We start from the raw sequence: 24232 nt of genomic DNA on the forward strand, positions 1-24232 counted from the left end.
TCAAAGACCTCGATCCATCCATTCCTCATCCATCAAGCCATCTACCGATGTCAGAGGAGACTGTGTGTGGTTCCCTCAAGGGAGGAGGAAGCCTGTAATTATGGAGGTTCAACCATTTGCTGACTGAATAATGCATTGCGTCGAACAAAAAACAGGAAACTAAAGTATATGTTGCTGCTACAATGTCTCAAAAACCAGCGCAAAAACAAACAGACCAGAATATGGAACAGGAAAACAAATGTTGCCACTTGGGCAGTGTAGGTGAACATGTGCACAAAGCTGTGAAAGTAAGTGGGAAAGGAAGAATGTTCTTTCAGGTGTGTACGTGTTGCCCTTACCGATCTGCTTCTCAATGTCTGCGGCCTCGTCCGGCGTGGCCCGGGGCAGGATGCCAGGGTCAGTGAAGCTGGTGTGCAGGAGAGAGATGACCGCGAACACAAACAGCACTCCTCCAATTGCTGGGATGAACACGGTCAGGTGCTTCACCAGGAAGGGACAGCTGTGATGACAGGACAAAAAGAGGACCATATTCAGCAACAATTGAAGTGGACTACCTTATATGTTAAAACTAAGGTGGCGTTTACACAGGCAGCCCAATTCTGATCCTTTACCAAATTATTGCAAAAGAGCTGATCTGATTGATCAAAAAATACAAAAAATAGGCCAGTTTCTGTGTTTGCAAACATTGCCGCACGAGGGCGATGTGCACACAATTTGGTTGCAGAAACCTCTCCCTGCTAATACGTAAACCGCTAGTTAAGGATACCGCTAGTTACAGATGCAGAAAATCTGTGTGGAGCTCAAAATGTTGAGCTTAAGTATTCGTTTTTCACAATGTATTCTGAATATTACTGTGCATTATCAGCGCAAGATCGGGAGTGCTTCTCCAGAAAAATCACATTCAGCAATACTCTGAATTGCTATTCACAATTTCCCAACCGTGGGGGAAAACACGGGAATTAGACAGACAGCAAAAAAAGCCTCCATTTACATGTTGCTTATGAGCGCATTTCACACTACTTTTGGATTATAATTGGATTGTAAGTCTTGTATAAAATGTTCTGCTTAATAGAATTGTGTCATCGTCGCCAATCAACTGCATTATACTTCAAAAACACTTCAACCAGTAAAATAGCTATTTGGCTAGCTTTGTTACCAGCCTATGCCAATGAGTGTTAGCATTCTAGCTAACAACTGCTGCATCTAAAATAGGTATTTTGCAACTATCACAACCAAATATAATCTTAGGGACTATTCAAGCAATAATCAAAACATTATAAGCCTATGAGATCATCAGAAAGTTTTTTTCAGAAGAGCTTATTTCAGTGGTAATACATGCGCACTGACTGACGATGGGCGACTTCCCGTGCGCGTCTGTGAGTGACGTCAATGTGTCGGTACTGAAACGAAAGATCAGAATTGGGCTGCCTGTGTAAACGCAGTCTAAAGTGTTGTGTAGGCTGCCTTCATTAAGGTCATTTTTTCCCCTCACCAGGACAACTAAAGACGTTAAGATTTATTGCAGAGCATTGCAGCAACAATCAGGACCCTGAGTAACCACATGAAGGACTAGTTCTCATTTTCAACATTAGAAACTGAAAATGCTGTCAAACCAGACTGACACGCAAATAGTACAATTGAGTTTCTCAACCACCCAGAGAGGATCTGGTTTTAGACAACTCACTTTTTAATCACCACTGTAGCATAGTCTCAGGAGATGCAACACACATTTCAACAAGACACTTGCAGGAAGATGTAATGACATTTTCTAGTATTAAAACTATTATTCTATTCCAGAATCTGCTGTGTTGTGTAAAGAGCCAGACGCACAACCAAACTTACCATGGTTTGTTGAAACCTGTGAATTGTTTTCTTGGCTAGGGCAAACATTATTTTGCGTCAAATAAATGCAAAACAAAAAGAGAACTTGTACTTACTCGAATACAAAGAACAGTACAGTGGTGACCAGAATGAGGCCGAGGGTTAGTGGTAGGACACCGCTTTGTTGAGCCACGATGAACCGTCCATCGCAGTAGAAGCGATTCTTGCCGGGGAAAACTTCCCATTTTCTCCGTGCCCTTTCTTCCTCCTTCTCTTCTTCAACAGCGGGTCGCGGCGGCGGGGTTGGTGTAGGCGTTGAAAGTGCCTGCGGGTCGATTTGTTGGTATTCGCAATTTTTCATGATTTACGAAAAACGGTGGCTAGTTTTGATTTCTCCTGGTTTTGAGCGTCCGGAGCAGATAAACAGTCACCGATATCTTGCTAGCTAGTTAGCTACCTAACTACATAGGCAGCTAGCTTGCTAACAATAACATCGACTAGCGCGTTGCCAGTGACGTTAGCTACAAACATGTTCCAGTAAATGAGAGTGGAGCATGTCGTCATTGAATCAACAACAATACCACCAAGCGTATCCAGTGTATGAAAATAATGTCCTCAAAATATACACTCATTGAAGAGAACAATTCGACTTTCATATTATCCATCCTATCTGGCTAACTAGCAGCTGTGCCTGTGCGTGACCCATTTAATTGGTGAGACCGCTTAGCTGGCTAGGCTAACGAAAGCTAGGCTAATGTTAACTAGTTAGCTAGCCCAAAATTCAGTGATGAGCAGACTAACGTTAGTGGATAATTTAGTAGCTAGGTAGAAAGCATATCCTATGAACAGCATATGTATATGGTACCATACCAGGGTTCTGTCTAATACAGACAGTTCAATTTGATCCTATATGAGACCACCAACTCCTACACTTCCAGCCAGGCAGAAAGTAATGTTGAAATTTCCCGGTGGTGATGTTGACAGATGATGGCTTTTGTCGGAGTTTTCTTAGCTACGAATCGACGCTAACTAACCAACTGCAGACAGTCTGTTAAACATATACATTTGAATCGAAATATCATTTGTTTTGGTCTTGTCCAGTCTATTAAATTCAGGAACGCGTACAGGTCAGGTGTACTTATCTCTTATCGTCCAGCCCTATAGAAGAGGATTTACTCCGCCCAAAATCTGTCTGCGCTTTTTTTATATGGAGGTCTATGAGTGTCGAATTACGTGAGGATTATTTGAATAGACGTTTCGTAATGTTTAGGCTGTTACAAATGTACTGATATACTAACTGTAAGTCGCTCTGGATAAGAGCGTCTGCTAAATGACTAAAATGTAAATGTAAAATGATATAAGTGGATGCACGTAGCATTCCAGCAACTTTGAGAAAAACCACTAAGGGTGCGTTCATAAATTAATTTAGGCTATCTACTCGGATTTCAGAGTACTTTCGTTTGAGTGTGCCAGAGCGCAGAATAACTCATGCATTTACGAACGCGCAACACGCTTTGAATATGACAGGTGTCCGTAAAGGTTGGCAAAAACGAATGAAATTGTTGCTAGCAGCACAGTTACAGTCACTAACGCTCTAGATAACATGAAAACAGACTAACTAGCTCTGCTAGGGTGAGTAAAAGGGTCAGAGTGAGGTGTTCTCGTACTTGTGTCTCGAAGTAGCAAGCTAGAGTGCGCTCTGAATTTACGAACGGACAATCTGACAACGCTCTGAATTTACGAACCCTTACTAGTTGTGCTTGTTGTTCACACTCCTTTTATTGTCTATGGGCTAGAATGGTCCCACCTGACCTCACACGCCTTTACTAATTGAGGACATGTATTTCCATTGTTAGAGTGGTCACTGGGCTATCTTGTCAATATAATAGATAACCTTTGGTTATGATTGCTTTGAAATGTTTACAACACATTCACGGTGTTCATGATTTTCTGTCAAGGAATGAAATCAATATTTTCCCTTACATCCTTTTCTTTTTATGGTCTATGCTTACACAACAGACACATGAGGAAAACTTTAGTGGGATACTTACCAGTATCTTTGCTTACACCTGAAAATGCAAAATTCAGGTAGCTACTTTGCATTGTTATCATATTAACCATATTAAATCATGAACAAGTGACCAAATAATGTCAATGCAAAATTATTTTTTATTAAGCCTAGATATTTAGAAAACGATGTTTCTGCAGTTCCATTAGTTGAATGTTTTCACTGCTGTTCCTCTGGGGCTTGGGCTGGTGTGGTTGCTGGATGACATGAAGTCTGGAGAATCCCCCTGGAGGAGCTTACACACCAAATTCTCAGTGATCTCAGAGGCTGCTAGGGATGTGTTTGAGATGGCTGCAGAGGTGCTTGGAGGCTCGCTGAAGAGACTGTTGTTGCTCTTGACTGGACAAGTCAGCTGAGCCACCATCCCACTGCTTCTACTACTGGTCCTGGAAATGTCCAAGTCCATGGAGCTGACCACCCTTTTTTAGAGAATAAGGGAAGAAAAAAATATAACTTTATTAGTCCATCTTGCAAAGGATATTCAAAAATGTATCTGAAACCACCAGCCCTTCAGTTGTAATTTCAGTTCCCACATTTTTTAAATTGCCCTGCCCTGGATTTGAACCAGTGACCTTCTGGCTACTGGTCTGCCTCTAACCTCTGGGCTACTTACCTCTTGGCAGCCTGAAGAGTACGAAGAGGTCGGATTCTCCTCCTGCTGTCCTCTTGGACAGGCTTCTTATCCCTCTGGCTGTTAGTGAGGGTGGGGCGAGGAGGGGGGGTTGGCACCAGTGTTCTGGTATTCATACCCAACTTCACAGCAGAAGCTCTGCTTTCCTTTGTATCTGTGGAAAGAAAATGTTTATAAAATAATATACAGTAGCCTATGGCATATTTTGCACCAAATTCAATCTAATATGTGGTGTGATGAATATCATAAAGGATCGATAAAGGTATTCAGGACTCCTACCTGAGACTGTGTCAACTGGAATCTGAAAAGCACTATCCAGAGACAAGGAGCTAATGATGCAATTGGTCATCAATGTACACAGCATACCAATCAGCTCGTCCCGTTTCAGTTTGCTCCGTGGCGAGAGCTCGGAGGGAGACTCGGTAGTGAATCTCCTCTGAACACTCAGTGGCCTACACTGGTTCTCTGTGAGAGAAGAGAGAGTGATTTTATTTACAATTAGGAAACATTACATAGTATCAATAGCGAAGAAGGCTGAATTATTTGTTTATTTATACATTTCATAATAAATAAATAAAATAGATAATTTCCTCTGTCGATCTTACCAGGATCCTTTCCTGGCTGAGGACTGGGAGACATCGCCCACTGCTGGGGACTGGTAGAAGTAGACATTCCTTCTCCTAGTTCTGGGAGAGACACCCGCTCACCTGTCAGCTTATGCACAAACTTTTCCACAGTGGTTTTTAGGAGGTTCACGGAGGACCTGGACATTCTAGCCTTGATCTTGATAGAGCGCTGCTGGTTAACATCACTGATTCTGATTGGACCACAGTTTGGGACCGTTGCCCCAGAGACTTGAGTGAGATTGTGAGGCACTCTATCAACTAGGTTTGCCATGCTTACTAGGCCTGACAACATGGCAACATCCCGCGGCTCACAGCTTTTAGGAGGAAGCACATCCTTGGCCATCTTCTGTGGGGTTACATTCATGCTGATGGAATGGGAAGGCTGCACCCTGGTCTCCATAGTGGGTGATCTGATGGTGATGGTGGAGATATGTTGTTGTTTCTCTGTCTTGACATTCTTTGATGACTTGGCGGACAATGACGGAGTGTTGAGACAGCCTTTGACTGGAGCAGTAGACCCCTGCTGGGGAGGCTTGGTGTTCACCTGAGGAGGATGGCACTCAGTCACACGTTTAAACATGGTGTCAGAGATAGTCGTGGACATGCGGTCAACTGCCCAGGTGCTGCATGCCTCGTCGCCTGTTCCGTGACTCTTAAGCGTCTGCAGAATCTCCATGAAAGCACATTCTACCTCGAGGCAGCTCTCCGCCATCTTCTGCGCCAAGTGCTCTCTGGGCTTGTGAAATGATCCCCCTTTGGTGACGAAACTCCTCAGCTTGGTCACAACCATCTCCAGAACCTCCATGTAGACTTTGTAAATGTTTGACCCATGTGAGGTGGCCTGCTGGCTGAGCTCTGGATGGCTGACGGTCATGGCTCTGACAAAGTCCCGAAGGCTAGTAATCGAGCAAGTGGACTTGCTGCTACCTGAGGCCTCCTTGAGCTTCTCAACCACATTGGAGCTGATGTCCATGGCCACAGCCGAAGCCACAGCTCGGCTCCCCAGGTTGGTCAATGAGATACTCTTAGCCAGGGTGCTTGACGATGACCATCTTTTCTTGGGCACGAAGCAAGACTCAGACCTCAGCAGGTTGGTGGACAGATGTTCGATGATATCGCTGATGGGTTCCACTGTAGCCTCCTGCAACTTCGTCTTGAAGCAGTCGTCAGTATGGTGCACATATGTTTGGCTAGGTGCCACCTGTAGATCTCCAGTAGTGAGCATCTTGTGGTCGAGCTTCTCAAGCAGGACCTGTATGACATCACAGAGCAGCCGGCTCTCTTTGGCCTGTCTGCTGTGGTCGTTAGCCTGACCCAGCCACCCATGGCGTCTCTGGATGGTCTGCAGCACCCACCGGACTACTCTCAGGGCCTTCGGATCAACTGACTTCAATGATTTCAGATCAGCCCTCTTGGGGATGTAAAGCACAGGGATCTCGGAGTTGTGCTGAGGAGAGTATTGTGACAGAGGAGCTGGGTGTGATCGCTTTCTTGGGGACAATGGTTTCTGGCCACCCACAGACTCGTAAAGATCATCGTCATGGTGCATCTTCTGCATGATAATGTTGATAATGCTGTTGGCATAGGGCATTATCTCCCTGTCTGACAGATCCTTTTCATTGAGCAGCAGTGGGCTGAGAGACCTCAGGGTGCTGGCCTGGCCTCCTAGGAGCTTACCAGGTGGGTCAGATGGGCGTTGGACATTAATCTCCTGATCCTGGCCGCCGGACACGCAGCACAGGGACTCACTGCTGGGGCTGGACCCTGGGGTGGCAGAATAACTGCTTGGTCTATCCTCAGGGATGGAGGAACTGCTTGTTCTGTCCACTGGACTAGAGGTAAGACCTGGTCTGGATTCTGGGCTTGAGGCAATACACACCGTGGAGTCTGGGCTTGAGGTCATACTTGGCCTGTACTCTGGGCTGGAGGTGATACTTGGCCTGTCCTCTGAGAAGATGACCTCGTGGCCCTCCCCAGTCAGGACATCGATCACCTTGAATTGAATTGAATACACTTTATTTGATACACATGCATGCATCAGAACACATAGACCAAGGACTGATGGCTGGTGGAACAAGTACAATACTTGACGTCCATAGAATCAATAGAATAAACTATGCATAAAAACAAGGGACTGTACAATAGATTACCTTGTCTAGGATCTCATCAACCTGGTCCGAGGACAGGGCAGCGCTCTTCAACATGCTGATCATGGGGAACATCGAAGGACCATCTTCATGATTGTCTGATGATGACTGAGATAGCTCAGGGCTTCCATGGCTGTGTTCACTCTTCTCAGCATGTGCATTCTCTACAGAATCCTTTGCATCCATAGTTTCATTCTTTGCATCAATATTCTCATCCCTGAGTTCTATCTTGGATTCTATTTTCTCATCTCTGACTTCTGTTCTAGCTGTTAGAATAAGCTCATAGCGCCTGCTGTTATTCTCTGAAATGGTATTGTCTTGTTCGTCTTTGTTCATCTCAGCATTGGCTTCTTCTTCCGTTTTAGTGTCAATGTCCAACCCTTCAGTCAGCTTGACCTCTGTCTCAAAACTAGCCTCTACCTTTGCCTCTTGGGTGTCCCTCTTGTTAATCTCAACTACTTCCTTGACTTCGGTCTTGACCATCACATCTGCAATAGTCTCCACTTCCTGAACTTCATTCTTGGCTGTTGTACCTGCAATAGTTGGCACCTCTGTAACTTCAGTCCTGGCCATCACATCTGCAAGAGTATCCTCTTCCTTAGCCTCCACCTTTTCCATCGCGTCCACAACAGTGGCCACCTCCTTACTTGCAGTCTTGGGTATCACATCAGCAATAATCTCTACTTTCTTTATCTCCAGTTTTGCCATTGTATCTTCAATAGTCAGAAGTTCAGTCTTGGCTGTTGTGTCTGCAATAGTCAACCCTTCTGGAACTTCTGTCTTAGCCACTCTATCTGCAACAGTCTCTACTCCCCTGACTCTCCTCTCACCACTACTATCTCTTGATGCAGCCTCAATACTCTTGGAGACCCTCTCAGCCTTTTCCTCAGGACTCATGTTTCTCACCCTTCTTATGTGCCTGTTGTACCCCTCGGCCTCTAGTTTATCCACGGCTCCCCTTATCACCTCCTGAATAATGGCCTCAACCTTCACCAGCAGGTTGGTTCCTAAAGACCCCAGACTGGTTCCAGAAGATTCCAAACGGGTTCCTGAAGACCCCAAGCACAGAGGACTTGTCTCTAAAGGCGAGGATTGGTTTACAGAAGGGCTTGGGCTACTGGAGGCAGCCAGGTCCACTGAGGCCTCTCTCTCAGTTTCTCTCTCAGACTCTCGATCAGCCTCTTCAGGAAAGTTCACGGTCAATGTCTCCTGTCTGATGACACCGGTAGTAGGTTTGAACGGCATGATGGGAGGTGTAGGTGTATTGCTGAACAGCCCTATCTGAGGGGAGGAGGACTGCAGGCTGGTGCTGAAGGAGGATGTCTGGTAGTAGTCAGAGGAGGAGGGGCTGCTGTAGATGGGTACATCACTGGGTACGTCGCTGCTGGGTATGTCACTGGTGCTGATGGAGCCTGTTAGGCGCTCATACTCGAAGGCCATGATGGCTGGGATGAGGATCCCGTTGACCTCCTCCACTACGGTCACCACCACACTGCACATGATAGTGTGTAGCTCCTCAGTGTGGATCTATGTAGAGAGGATGGCATGAGCAATGAACAATCAATACACAAGATCCATTCAAACTTCGTTCAGACTGGACCCATGCAACATTCAGACTGTATTTCCAGTAGACATGAATGACAGTTATATTTGATATTGATACCTAGATGTTCTCGTTTACTTGACAAATGACTAATAATGTAGGTCGCAGAATGAATATAAATCAAAACTCACAGTTCCTTTGAAATGCTCCTCCTTTAGCCTCTGTTCTCTGTGGAGGGAAACCATGAAAAATTCAAAAAGACCTCTAGAAAAACGGACTGAACCACAGATTTTACTGTTAAAACTCAGTGGACCATACATGTCAATTCATCTTTCAATCAATTGCTGAATATCTATACAGCACATTTCATACATATAAAAGCAAACATTTACAAATGTTTGAAAGTACAGATTTACATTTCAGACAGTTGCTGGGTGATGGAATGAAGGGAGCCAGCTTGTCCAATCAGACTGCCACAGGTCGCCAAGGTGCAGGAGACCGAGTCAACCAGCCCTGGGCCCTCAGCACCTACAAGACATGAACAAAACACTATTTATACCATACACATCAAGTATAGAATGAGTAAGTTAAAAGTCACCTATGGCAAGAAATGATTATGGTTTTCACTCTAAATTGAAGCTACAACTGTCATGCAATTAACAAAATGGCCGCTGTGACTAATCTCAGCAGGGGCGCAACTTTCACATGTCCCCCCCACATTCTGAAATTGCTTTTTTGTCCACCCCAGTTTTATCATTGGAATGTGATACAAAACGAGGCAACTGTGTGCTTTAGGACCATGCGGACTCCGAGCAGTCGGGTAGGCTGCTTGGAGTGTTTATCCGACTGGATAAAAAAAAATATATATATGTCCCCACTTCTAAAACCAAAGTTGCACCCCTGAATCTCAGTGTGGTGTTTCATTGTAATGCTGATTTACTAAATCATAAAATATTTTAAACAGAAAGAAAAAAGAGGAATCCCAGCCTCCTACTTACAGAGGTTGTGGGCAGAGATGATGGATTTCTGATTCACTGCTTCAACCATGTTTTGACACAGAGCCAAGAGTTTCTATAACACAAATACAACTTTTCATAAGTAACATGTTAACCACATACAAACACACAGGCCTTGCCTGAAATTACAGCCTATTCACTATGTAGTGCCCTAGTTTTGACCAGATAGTGTTATTTCCGACATTAGCCAGAAATAAATCACCTCCACTATAAGTGATCAATTAAGATTCTTACTCTCCTTAAGTCACAATTATGTTCCACTGGAGAAGGTGAGGGTTGATGATCAGAGGGGCTCGTTCTAGTGGAGCCATCCAGGTCGACTGATGAGGAATAAAAACAAAGACAAAACATCAAGGCATCTCTTACTGGCTAAATTCCTTTACAAAGAGCTTATGTATTGCACCATACTTCAGGACTTGGCTGTCTTTTCAAAGCAAACATCAGTAGGAAAGTCTCACCTTGGTTGTTGTCAGGATCCGATACTGATATCAGGATGTTTTCCATGCTCTCCGGGTTGTCTTGTGAATCTGTCTTGGTTGGGGAATGCCTCTCTTTCTTCTGGCCTTTGAGACACAGTCTCTTCTGTTGTCTCTCTCGTTTCTGGGAGCAAGGGATCAAAACAATATCATTTTAAGTTGGGATCCATGTATTTTGTTTCTGTTGGTGAAGGCATTGATGCTTTTTGCAACAAAACACACTGGCTTTTCCTACTGCATGCTCTTAGGCCAGGGCTATCCTTAACCCGCAGTTTGAACTAGTAAGTATAGCATGGCCACGACTAAGGAGAGTTGAAACATAAAATGAAAACCCAAAGCCATACCATTTTCTCTTTTTCCTGCTGGTTTGTGACCCAGCGTTGCTCCAGCCTCATCTCTCTCTTCACCTCCTTGGTGACCTCCTGCAGTAACGCACGACCCTTAGCATTCCACAACTAAGACCAGGGAGAGAGGGTTTTCAAGTCAGTGACTGAATATATATGTACCAAAAGTTATTTTTAATTTTATGTTACAAAATGCTACAGTATATCAGAACTTTATTTCACCTATTCAGTGGAATATAGAGATGTATATTAACTTTTATGTATTGCTTTCATTACTGATGTTGTGGCTATATTTGAATTCCATCCCCCCCTCATATTTGATTTGATGTCTTACCAGTTCCGACCTGCAGGTGAAGCTAGAGCAGCAGTCTAGATCTACCATGTTGCCCCTCATAGCGATACTGGGCAGTCTCGCAAGAGAACAGTCCTCCTCCAGCACATAGTTGGAAGGGAACCTTCTAAAAGGTTTTACACACATCAAAGTAATAAGTGTCAGTAAGGGTTTTTCTCCATGTGCAGCCACATTCACCATAGCTCCCATAACAAATCAATAAAGAGAACTTCCATGGGGCATTTTTCCTTGCTACTTTTTTGGTATTATTAGACACACACACACCATACTCGTTTTGCACTTAATTTCTTAATCTTACTCATATTATTCTCATCAGGTACTATGCCAGCATCTCTCATGTATTCCTCTCATGTTTTGTGTCTATACCGTAACAGTAGCCATTCCCTAGGTTCCTTAGTAGCCTGTCAGCCTCCCTGTCTGTGCCCTCTCTCAGTCTCACCTGGCCCTGTTGGACTGCTGTCTCTTGATAAAGAGGCTCCTTCCCCTGTGCAGTAACCACTCTGTGACATCAGACAGAGTCACATGTTCAGGGATCTGACCCTGCTGCTGGAGGGTCAGGAACTTACGCACCGACTCTTTCTGGAATTAGAGAGAAAAAAATAACACAAATATAACTTGCGCACCAATTCTTTCTAAAACCAAGAAGGGAAGGATCATGTCACAGAAATTGTAGTCGATGACGAGATGGCTAGAATGTGTCTCTTTCTCTCGCTCTCTCTCCTTCCCTCTCACTCGCCCTCTCTCTCTCAAAGCCCTGGTATCTGAAATCTGAATTCTCTCACAAAGCCCAGACTCACCTGTTCAGTCCTGAATCTGCGACCCCAGTCCAACTCCACATCCACCAGGTGATCTCTATAGCGGTTCAACTCTTTGACTGAACAGATAATCTGAAGAATGGGAAATAGGGAGTGGAGACCATATAATTAGAATACATCCATGGTAGAGACATGGATGGGTCTAAGTGTAAGAACTTCTATTTAGGATTACTTTATTTTTCCTGAGGGCTGTTATATTGTAGTGTCAGTACTATCCAAGTGCACTAAAACTCTTAGAATCACACCAAACATTTTGATACAGTTCATAAAAGGAATCAACAGGGCTCATTATAAAAGGCTGAAAGCTCACTAACTTTCTCATCCTTGGTGATGAAGCCCAGGTTAAGGAGGCGTTGATGGATGTCTTTGCGATGGAGGTACTTCCTGAGGTTGGGGTCATGGAGGCTGCTGTACCCAGAGCTCAACAGGTAGCCGTTGGGGTCCGTCAGGTCAAAGTCACTCTTCGGCTGGAACAACTGACATGATGACATGATAAGTGATACATTTCTCTGACCTTTCTCCCAGTCAAGTGGAATTGGATGTATCTCATCAATAATAGTAGGCTATTTCATGAGAGTGTAAGAATTGGTTGTAAAACATGCAGATGCACAGGAAATGATAGCTTGAACCCTTTACAATTTTCAAAGTTATTTTAACAATAGATATAGTGCTGCTTACCCTGGTGCTTAGTGGTGCTAACAATAGCGCTTAGTGCTGCTTACCCTCTCACAGAGCCGGGTTGTGTGGTAGACATTGGAGACCCCAGAGATAACAGGGATCTTTCCTCGGACGGGCAGGTCCAGAGGGTGAGGGGTGGTCTGTTTACCACCACCCTGAAGTGGATAAGCAAACCTCTCAATCAATAATGTAGCATATAGGATAAGAAGGCAGCTGACCATAAAGACAAATGTTTTTCTTTACTGGGGTTTCATTTTAAATAGGCTACTGTACATCCAAACTCAAACTAATTTTATGGATGAAACTAAATACACTGTACAAATGCCATGGTCTAATTAGAAATCAGACAGTGACTAAAAAAAGCAGTTGAATATTGAAGAAATAGCTATAGCAGCTGAAATATAACTGTCTGTATAGAAAATAGCCTACATACCATATGTGCCATACTGATCTAATTCAAATTCTCATTCTGATGAAGAAAACTGGATCATTTCCAGTGGCATTATTCTATGAAAAAATGTTTTAGGGTATAACATGAACAGACAGTACAAGAATTTGAGTTGAACTTTACAATTCTAGAACCCACATCATCCCCTGGTACGCCATAAACCCTAAATATGACGTCATAGTCGAAATGGTTGTGCTTGATGGACATAGCAGCCGACAGTGCAGGCTGTCAATTACAAATCTTCCCACAGGTGTCTGCCAACTGACTGATCTACAAAGAACCTTGCATCATAAATAACTACTCATTATTATTTGTAGATTAGTCAGTCAATCACAATTTACCCATAATACAGGTTTTGATCCCTCTTGAACACGGCCGTTCTGTTGTTGTTGCGCGCTTTGAGCGGCACTGCCATCAAATGATCGCTAGAGGGGGCCGTGTTCACGAGCTAGCTATTTAACCAACGCATAATAATGCACTGGTTTTCACGTTGACAGCTGCGTGTACAATTACTTCTCTCTTTAGGTGCGTTCACACTGCCCCTTAGCCCAGGGCTAAGCACCTTTTAGCCCGGGGCAAAGCGAGTGTTCACACTTGCACACTCTAAAGTGGGCTAGCACCAACCTTAGCCCAGGGCTAGCTGGCCCTGCTCCCAGAAACATATGGTGCCGAAATAGCCAGTGTGAAACGGTCAAGAACAACGGCGCCTACAATGCTCACTGTCCAATCACAAAAGCTGCACTGTCACTTAATTTATATATGCTTGTGATGCATGTACTAATGCGTTCTGCTCGTTATTTTGATGAGTAAATGTATACTATTTCATCCTTCCATTTGAGGACAAAAAACAAAATACTTTCATCCTTGCAAAAACATTGGTTGCTATGCTTAACAAAAATGGTTGCTATGCAGCAAGCTAAGGTCTTCTCACTTAGCCAACTAAAGCTACAAACTCTACAGCTGGAAGGGCAGCAAACGCTCAATTTTCGTCTGTTTTCATAGCTTTTCTATGTACATTTAATTGGCTATATTCATTACAATAATATTGTTGCATTATTTCGCCTGGATCAGAAAAGTTGATGTCTTGTTTGTGCACATCATTTTCTGTACAGGCGCGAGATCGAATTTCAAAAGTGAAACATTGTTTGCGAGGTCAGACAGTTTATACAAACCATCACTGTTGGAAATCAAATGCTTCTCTAGAAACAAGATGAAATAATGTCTTAATAAATGTTTATTGCTAACATTGGTCGCGTGTCAGAGATAGAATGTTGGTCGCATGTTGTTTTTGTCTGTTAGCCCAGGGTTTTGGAATACAAGTGTGCTTCTAACACACTAACACACCGACTGTGGCATTTTGGTACACCAGAAGTACATTCATTTCCAATGAAACGCTGCGTTTGTCTTGGAGCATTGCGTTGCAGAGGTAGTTGCAATGCGTTCAGTGTGGCGCAAACATTGGATTTATCGAACGTATGCGTCAAACTGTACGAGTCAACGGGATGACAGAAAGGGTAGCAGAAGGGGAACGTTGAACTTTTGTTGCACACAATCCTCAGCAATCTACACACAATACCCCAGAATGACAAAGCGAAAACAGGTTTTTAGAAATGTTTGCAAATTTATTAGAAATAAGAAACAGAAATATCTTATTTACATCAGTATTCAGAACTTTGCTATGAGACTCGAAATTGAGCTCAGGTGCATCCTGTTTCCATTGATCATCCTTGAGATGTTTCTACAACTTGATTGGAGTCCACCTGTGGTAAATTCAATTGATTGGACATGATTTCAAAGGCACATACCTGTCTATATAAGGTCCCACTGTTGACAGTGCATGTCAGAGCAAAAACCAAGCCATGAGGTTGAAGGAATTGTCCGTAGAGTCACAGATATGGGGAAGGGTACCAAAAATGTATGCAGAATTGAAGGTCCCCAAGAACACAGTGGCCTCCATCATTCTTAAATGGAATTAGTTTTGAACCACCAAGACTCTTTATAGAGCTGGCCGCCCGGCCAAACTGAGCAATTGGCGGATAAGGGCCTTGGTCAGGGAGGTGACCAAGAACCCGATGGTCACTCTGACAGAGCTACAGAGTTCCTCTATGGAGATGGGAGAACCTTCCAGAAGGACAACCATCTCTGCAGCATTCCACCAATCAGGCCTTTATGGTAGAGTGGCCAGACGGAAGCCACTCCTCAGTAAAAGGCATGACAGCCTGCTTGGAGTTTACCAAAAGGCACCTAAAGACTCTCAGACCATGAGAAACAAGATTCTCTGGTCTGATGAAACCAAGATTGAATTCTTTGGCCTGAATTCAAAGTGTCATGTCTGGAGGAAACCTGGCACCATCCCTACGGTGAAGCATGGTGGTGGCAGCATCATGCTGTGGGGATGTTTTTCAACTGAAGGGACTTGGAGACTTGTCAGGTTCGAGGCAAAGATGTACTGCCAAATTCTCTAAAACGACGTTGGAGGCGGCTTATGATAGAGAAATGAACATTCTATTCTCTGGCAACAGCTCTGGTGGGTATTCCTGCAGTCAGCATGCCAATTGCACGCTTCCTCAAAACTTGAGACATCTGTGGCATTGTGGTGTGAAAAAACTGCACATTTTAGTGGCAGTTTGTCCCCAGCACAAGGTGCACCTGCATAATGATCATGCTATTTAATCAGCTTCTTGATGCCACACCTGTCAGGTGGATGGATTACCTTGGCGAAAGAGAAATGCTCACTAACAAGGATGTAAACAAATGTGTGCACCAAATGAGAGAAATAAGCTTTTTGTGCATATGGAACATTTCTGGGATCTTTTATTTCAGCTCATGAAACATGGGACCAACACTTTACATGTTGCGTTTATATTTTTGTTCAGTGTACAACTGAATGTGACACTTGAGGCTCTCTCACCAATTGATTGTACAATGTACACACATTTGTGGAAACATGTTTATTTCAACATTATAAATAACTTTTATAAACAATGGCAACACTGCCATGTTGCACTGAGTCTTGCTGTTGGAAAACCATGAGTGTCCTACTTTCGGCTGTCGCAGATGCACCTCCCCCGACTTCACTACTCGACTTTCGTCTAGCCTTACCACTCAAAAACAAGCCCAATATCTCAGGTGATGCTCGTGGCAAAATGTGTGCTCTATGGTACTAAAACCTGGATGACCCTGATTTGAGGTAGCTAACAAAGCCTTTGAGTTGAAGGCAGATAGCACACTTACTGTATGTACAGTTGTATGCTCAATAACAACACACTATCAGCAACCTATAGGAGAATATGACCTACAGTTGAAGTCGGAAGTTTACATACACCTTAGACAAATACATTTCAACTCAGTTTTTCACAATTCCTGACATTTAATCCTAGTAGAAATTCACTGTCTTATGTCAGTTAGGATCACCACTTTATTTGAAGAATGTGAAATGTCAGAATAATAGTAGAGAGAATTATTTATTTAAGCTTTCATTTCTTTCATCACATTCCCAGTGGGTCAGAAGTTTACATACACTCAATGAGTATTTGGTAGCATTGCCTTTAAATTGTTTAACTTGGGTCAAACGTTTCGGGTAGCCCTCCACAAGCTTCCCACAATAAGTTGGGTGAATTTAGGCCCATTCCTCCTGACAGAGCTGGTGTAACTGAGTCAGGTTTGTAGGCCTCCTTGCTCACACACGCTTGTTCAGTTCTGCCCACAAATGTTCTATAGGATTGAGGTCAAGGCTTTGTGATGGCCACTCCAATACCTTGACTGTGTTGTCCTTAAGCCATTTTGCCACAACTTTGGAAGTATGCTTGGGGTTATTGTCCATTTGGAAGACCCATTTGCGACCAAGCTTTAACTCCCTGACTGATGTCTTGAGATGTTGCTTCAATATATCCACATCATTTTCCTTCCTCATGATGCCATTTATTTTGTGAAGTGCACCAGTCCCTCCTGCAGCATGATGCTGCCACCCCCCTGCTTCACGGTTGTGATGGTGTTCTTCGGCTTGCAAGCCGTCCCCTTTTTCCTCCAAACATAACGATGGTCATTATGGTCAAACAGTTCTATTTTTGTTTCATCAGACCAGAGGACATTTCTCCAAAAAGTACAATCTTTGTCTCCATGTGCAGTTGCAAACCATAGCCTGGCTTTTTTATGGCGGTTTTGGAGCAGTGGCTTCTTCCTTGCTGAGTGGCCTTTCAGGTTATGTCGATATAGGACTCGTTTTACTGTGGATATAGATACTTTTGTACCTGTTTCCTCCAGCATCTTCATAAGGTCCTTTGCTGTTGTTCTGGGATTGATTTGCACTTTCCGCACCAAAGTACGTTAATCTCTAGGAGACAGAACGCGTCTCCTTCCTGAGCAGTATGACGGCTGCGTGGTCCTATGGTGTTTATACTTGTGTACTATTGTTTGTAAAGATGAACGTGGTAACTTCAGGCATTTGGAAATTGCTCCCAAGGATGAACCAGACTTGTGGAGGTCTACAATTTTTATTCTGAGGTCTTGGCTGATTTCTTTTGATTTTCCCATGATGTCAAGCAAAGAGGCACTGAGTTTGAAGGTAGGCCTTGAAATACATCATCCACAGGTACACCTCCAATTGACTCATTATGTCAATTAGCCTATCAGAAGCTTCTAAAGCCATGACATCATTTTCATTAAAGGCACAGTCAACTTAGTGTATGTAAACTTCTGACCCACTGGAATTGTGATACAGTGAATTATAAATGAAATAGTCTGTCTGTAAACAATTGTTGGAAAAGTTACTTGTGTCATGCACAAAGTAGATGTCCTAACCGACTTGCCAAAACTATAGTTTGTTAACAAGAAATCTGTGGAGTGGTTGAAAACGAGTTTTAATGACTCCAACCTAAGTGTATGTAAACTTCCGACAACTGCATACATGTAGTAGTGATCAGTTGCATTGTAAGAAAATATGCATCAACTTCCCTACATCCAAAAGACGTGGCATACTGTAACAAAACATTTTACATCCAAAACGAGTGTTTCTTAAGTTCAGCTAGGTCCTGCCCGGTTTCAGCCCATTTGCATCAGTTTGGTTCCTAGTGAATACACCCGGTGTACGACTGCAGGTCCACGAATAACAACAGACACATTCAAAAGCCCATAATAAATAAATCCATCACAAACGTCTTACGAAGATTTAATGTACATTTATTCTTAACACATGGAACATATAGTATAAAGATTCATTAAGCCAAAAAAAAGGAAAAAATTGGAATTTACATCAAGTCTTTAGCTACATCGTCTGAAATACAAATATGCAGAATCCATATCACTGGAAAAACAAATAAACACATTTCAAACAGTTTATGTCTTCATCAGGGGTCTTGCTTTGTCGTTGATGTAGGAGCGGAAATGGAACCGTAGCAGACATGGTTTCAGTCATGTTAAGACAGCGGTACTGGAGACAAACTGAAACTTGATCTGTGTGTGGGGGGGGGGGGGGGGGGTGTTGCAAGGGAGTCGCAGCAGCTGAGTCCCTGTAGCGAGAGACAGGCGGGTGGGTCGGGGGTGAGGGGTCAAAGGTTAGGTAATCCCATGGCGAACTTGATGCAGGGAATTTCACTTGAGAGTAACCTTAATTCATCGAAGATTCAAAATGGTGAAGCGCAACAGAAGGGTTAGAGAGAAAGAGAGAGGAGAGAGGTGTAATGTACAACATCATATATACACAGCAGTCGGGACTGGGTCTAGAATAGAGGAGCAGTCCTAAGAGGTGACTTCTTCTATAAGGGTCAAGTCATACAATCAAGGGACAGAGAAGAGGTCGGGGTGTTGTAAGGTTCACGATACTTTGGGGGGAAAGCCTTTTGTCATCTCTCTCAGTTCAACATTTAACTAAAATCATTTTTAAAAACTACAGTTTGCTGCCAAGCCAGCGTATCTCAGTGTGAAACAGTATTATTACAGTATGTTGACAGTTGTTTTTAAGGTGTACAGTACAGAAAAAAAGTCCTACAATCTACTGCACAGGCCTCCTCATTGAAGACGTCTGTCTGTCTGTTCACAGCTGATAACCTGGGTCCTGTAGGGCTGAGTATATAGCATCCAAGTTACAGCAGTATACCAAACCAGAGTCCAGGAGTCTGTTTCACCGTACATTAACTAAAAACAGGTTTTGCCCGTCCATGCCCGCCCTGCTCACCCCCCTGCCAACCCCAAGGGAGGAGAACCTGGGCACATATATCCCCCAGACTCACTGTAAACGAGACAGCAATTTTGGTTAGTTTTTATCTTTTCATTAAAAAAGTTGTTTGCCACAGGGCAGCTCTCTCCCTCCCCCCTCTCTCTCTCCCTCCATCCCAGGGTCCCATCTGATCGGTCTTATCACATCATATCCACGTTAGTTTCTCAGTTTCCGTGTTCCAGAATGTTTAACTCCACCGCTACTTCAGTAAATCCGTCCTTTAGTGAGAAGGGTAGACAGTGGAATCCGAGGTGATTTTGCATAAATTAAAAAAAGGACAGTCAGTTTTGCTCTTAGTTCTCTCTTCCACTCACACTCAACAGACACACAAAAAAATAAAAGGGGGGGGGGGGCGGGGGGGAACAGGGCGGGGGAACAGAAAGAGAAAGCGAAGCTGAAACCCCCACGGCTGTCATGACTGGCCAATCAGAAAGAGTACGTCACAGATCACATGGGATACCAGAGAGTTCATGAGTGGTGAGACAGAGATGTCCAGTAGGCGGGACTCGTACAGGGTGAACTCTGAGTGGTTCTCCTCCACCTTAGCCATGGCGTGCAGGGCGCGGGCCGCTCGCCGCATCATGTCCACGCTAGTGGGCTCAAAGTGCGCCCCCTGTAGGTGCATCATGGAACTCTGGCTCTGCTGGTACTGCGTGGCCGTTAGACTGTCCTCCAGGAAGCCCAGGAGGTTACCTACGCTGGCCTTCTGCACAGCGATGGTCCTGGCCGCCATGCCGTCTCCCTGGGCCAGGTTGGCCAGTAAGACCACAGACATCTCCCTACAGACGGCCACCTTCCTCTCCCCGACCAGACGTACCAGCGTCCCGTACAGCTTCTCCAGCCGGCTGAACGGCGGCGTGGCCAGGATAAGGTCCACGTTGTTGTCCTGGATGCTCAGCTTGCTGAGGGTCTCCAGCACCAGTCTTTGGGGGGATAGGGCCCCATGGGGCCCCAGCATGGGGAAGGGGTCCAGGGCCTCGGCCGAGGGACAAACAGCCCAATGGAGCAGGCCGTCCAGCAGGGGCAGACAGATGCTCTCTGGGTAGATGGACAGGTCCAACTGGCCGGAGATGTTAGCCAGAGTGACCAGGCAGTTCTCCCTGAGGACCTCCAGACAGTCCCACCACCACTCGTCCCTCTCACAGCTCACCCTCTCGTCCTCCTCCTCCTCCTTCTCGTAGGTGACAGGGGCCTGTTTCCTCTCTGGGTGGCGGTGATGGAGCAGGACCAGACGGCCCAGCAGCAGCAGCAGCCCCGGGTGTTTGGACATCTCCAGGTCATTGCCGGGGATGAAGGACAGCGAGCGGACGATGTTGGAGACGCAGACGCAGCGGCGAGCCAGGGTGTCCTGCCAGTCCGACAGCGTGTTCAGTGGGGTCTCATCCTTGCTGTGAGGCTCGTCCTCCAGGATGGTGATGTTGCGTCGGCTCTGCTGCGCCTGGCGGATGGAGAACAGGAACTTCCCCCCGTTCTCCTTCTGCTCCTCGGCTGCTCCTCGCACCGCCTCCTCCGTCACCGAGCCCGGCCGGGCCGACAGGACGTCGTCGATGGTAGCAGTGACCGGGGCGGGCGTGGTTGGGGCAGAGGCCTTGGTGGTCTTCTCTGCAGGGGAGGTGGTCTGCTCTTCCTTGCCAGGCTTAGTGGTCTTCTCTGGGTCTTCTGACACCGTCGCGGGCACGGCCACCTTCTTTCTACTCTCGGTGGCTGATGGCGGCACCCGTTTCCGCTGCTTGAGGATGTCGCACTGACTCTCGAAGTGAGTCTGGATGTGTTCCGTGGTGTCCCCCCCGCCGATGCTCCAGTGGATCAGCCCGCTGTCGAAGCTCTGCCGCCGGCCTAGCTTACTGGAACGGCCCCCGGGGAAGGGGTCTTTCTTACGCACCATCTTGATGGGTAGCTTGTCGAACTTACTGGCCTGTTTGGGTTTCTCCTGGAGGAGGCTGAGGTTCTGGGGGGCTGAGGAGGTGGAAGAAGACTCTCCTCCTTTCCTCTCCTTCTCCTCCTCCTCTGCTGTCGAGTTCTCCGTCGTGGATTCCTCCTCCTCCTCCTGTTTCACCTGGACCTGCTGCGACGAGGTGGTGGTGTCCTCCTCCTCTTCGTCCTCCTCCTCTTCTTCCTCGTCCTCCTCCATGTCCTCCTGCTCGGGCAGCTCTTCATCGGACCAGTCTTCGTCGGCAGCATGCGGGTCGATGAGCGTCCGCTGGCCAGGGTCTCCCACCTCATACTCCTTCAGGATGCCGAAGATCTCGATGAGGCAGCGTCTGAAATACTCCACTACCAGCTCCAAGAACCCTGGCAGCTGAGAGGAGACAGGATAGGACAGGCTGTAGTTAGACATCCACATCAATGACAAATATAATCACGCATGAATTCTTTATACAGAGATGTGATCAGGACAACCTAGAAAATCTGGAGGATAATGTCAGATAATACATATTGACATTTTGAAGTTTTATTAGAATGCTTCTTAGAAAAGATTACTGTATCATCTGGTAAGATACCAACTTCAACATGTAATATTTTAAAAGTATAATATTAATATAAAAGTATTATTATGGGTGTTTCATCATTCTAATGCCTGTTGGAACTCACCTGGCAGAGGTTGAAAGTAGAAATGCTGTTGTCATCGTATAGTAAAATATTAATGGTGTCCAAGGCCCAAGTGCTCTCAGCTAGTAAGCCTGACTTCAGTGACATCATCACTCTCCAGGCCTCTGGGGTGCCTGAGGGAACGAGCAGAAAATACATCAGTGACTGATATAGGATGATGGCACTACCTCAAAATTACAAACATTTAGGAGCAATGTTCCCTCTAAGCTGCCGCGTAGCGGCAGGCCGCTCACCGGCGCAAGAGATTGAACTTCACAGAGTTCGCCCCATTAGTTTGCACTATATAGATACACTTTTTTTCTGTGATCGAAAAAACATTATATCAGTCCCTTTTTAATGCAACAAACCAAAACAAATCTAACTTTGCAAGATTGAGTCTGATTTTGTTGTAGGCAGAGCCAGAGCGTAACGGAGTAGAATTCGGGTGGGTAGCCCATGAGGGGTTTTTCCAATCACCAGCGAGTGAATGAATGCGCTTTTCATATTTCAGATCAGAGCCGCGCCTGTGAACATTTGTTGATATTCTTTGCTAGTTAGCAAGTTATTAGCCCATTTATAGATAAGCATAGATCAGCAATGGGGAGTTACTGCTTCCTACAAGAGCACAAAACATGTAGGCTACATTTCAAGCTGTCTTTGAAAAGCGAGTAAGGTAAAAAACGTATGTCTTAATTAAAGGGGCAGTGTTGTATTTTGAGACAGGCTTGAAAATGCAAATAAGTCAATAGGCAGAGGGGTAGCCTACATTGTCTAATCTTCTGTATTGTAATAATAATTAATGTTATTTTGTAAAGTGGTTTGTTGCATCATACAACAATGCAATTTACAGTCACCTATTTGGCCCATGGTGTTACAGACCAAGTAAAAAATCATGAATTAATGTCAAGCCCTTCATAATGTAAAAACATTTTTAAAGTCTCATGCAATGTAGGCCTGCATTGAACACCACATATAGGCTACTCTAGGCTATATCATAGAAATCAAAAGCTATTTCCATGTGAAAATCTTATGGGATTTGCTCCATTGGTTTTGTTGGTAGGCCTACATTATGCTCAAATAGCCTATTGGCTACTGTCTAAAACTGTAAGGGTACAGCCTCAGCGTTCACTGTAAACACGCGCCGGAACTTGCACAAAATTCTAACAACGTTCAAGTTTCCGCTCACAATACCAAAAATGTGCTCAGTGCCCCAAAATTTGAGGGAACATTGTTTAGGAGTATAATTATTTTTCTTAAATAATTGTTTTGTTTTTTAGAAACAGCGTAAGTGACTTTGTGCAAAGGGTCTGCTAACATTTAATCTCCTGAAAATGGCAAGTTTTGGGTGAAAAGAATCTGCCAACACTTTCATACCGATGTCTTTCATGGTGAGTCGTCCTCGGGGTTTGAGGATGGGTTGGGAGGCCTCCACCGACCCTGGGGGGAAGGCTATGTCCCGCCTGATGAGGGGGGGCTGCATGGGGGCCTGGCCTATGTGGGACGCGGGCACGGGGGGCCCCGCCTTCTGCATCTTGATGCCTGAGTGCATGTAGGGCGACTTTGAGGGGGACGTCCGGCTTTCCATGGGGCGGGGCATGGGAGCGGGGCTGGACACCTGGGAAATGTGGTTTTGGGAGCTCTGATAGTTGGACTGCAGGGGTCTGGACATGGGGGGGCCCGAGCCCCCCGGCCCGTAGGGGGACTGTCTCTGGCTGGGGTGTCCCGGCCACTGGCCCTCGTGGTTCATCCGCTGGTCGGCCCCTGGCATCATCTCCTCAGAGCGGTTCATGCCGTGGTAGCCCTGGGGGGGCCCCTGGCCAGGTCCTGGAGGCCCCTGGCGGTTGGGGTAGTTGGGGTAACCCATCTCATTGCGTCCCTGCCACATGGGGCCCTGGGGGCCATCAGGGGCTGCCTGCATAGGGCTGCCCATCATCTGGGGAGGCATGGGGGACTGGGAGTTGGGCCCCCCGCTGGAGGACCCCCGGTCTCGGCCAAAGGGGAAAGGGAACTGGCCCTGGGGGCCAGGTGGTCGGCGGTCAGAGCCGGGGTAGCCTGCGTTGTACTGATTGTACATGTCCTGTTGGCCCTGGGGGCCCCCGGAGGGCTGGGGCCCCGGCTGCTGCTGACCGCTGAAGGGGACATTGTACATCCCATCCCCCTCATGACGCTTCGCTGGGGGACCGTAGCCCCCGTCCACTGGAGGACGCTTGTAGTTCTGAAGACATGCATACACATTGTTAGCATCTCAATATCAAACCAATGGATTATATATCCAGCACGTACATATTGATTATGGATTCAATACATTTCAGTAGGTTATTATATGCCTTTTTTACATTCATATCGTATCAATACAACATCCCACATTCATTTCACTGAATAAGTTATACTGATAAATGCAAGTGAACATTTACAAGGCTTCTGAAGCAGATATGAGTACACAAAGAGAGCAATGGACAAAATG

At 45.4% G+C, this 24232-nt stretch overlaps 2 protein-coding genes across 4 annotated transcripts in view; both read right to left on the reverse strand.

The window, feature by feature from the left end:
• Nucleotides 1–2970, reverse strand: part of zdhhc18b (zDHHC palmitoyltransferase 18b) — a 34662-nt gene extending 31692 nt beyond the window's left edge. For both annotated transcript variants that reach the window (XM_084157857.1, XM_084157856.1), the window contains exons 1-2: nt 1938–2970; nt 339–499 (exon numbers count right to left, since the gene is read on the reverse strand). In XM_084157857.1, coding sequence (XP_084013983.1) covers nt 339–499; nt 1938–2182 — 406 coding nt within the window. In that variant the 5' untranslated portion in view covers nt 2183–2970. The remainder of the gene's footprint in view (nt 1–338; nt 500–1937) is intronic.
• Nucleotides 2971–18126: 15156 nt separating this feature from the next.
• LOC311123057 (AT-rich interactive domain-containing protein 1A-like) overlaps nt 18127–24232 on the reverse strand; it is a 51235-nt gene continuing 45129 nt past the window's right edge. For both annotated transcript variants that reach the window (XM_084158135.1, XM_084158134.1), the window contains exons 17-19: nt 23143–23983; nt 21772–21902; nt 18127–21478 (exon numbers count right to left, since the gene is read on the reverse strand). In XM_084158135.1, the coding sequence (XP_084014261.1) occupies nt 19592–21478; nt 21772–21902; nt 23143–23983 (2859 nt within the window). In that variant the 3' untranslated portion in view covers nt 18127–19591. The remainder of the gene's footprint in view (nt 21479–21771; nt 21903–23142; nt 23984–24232) is intronic.

The sequence above is a fragment of the Coregonus lavaretus genome (assembly GCF_964263955.1).
Source record: "Coregonus lavaretus genome assembly, chromosome: 3".
Taxonomy (NCBI): domain Eukaryota; kingdom Metazoa; phylum Chordata; class Actinopteri; order Salmoniformes; family Salmonidae; genus Coregonus; species Coregonus lavaretus.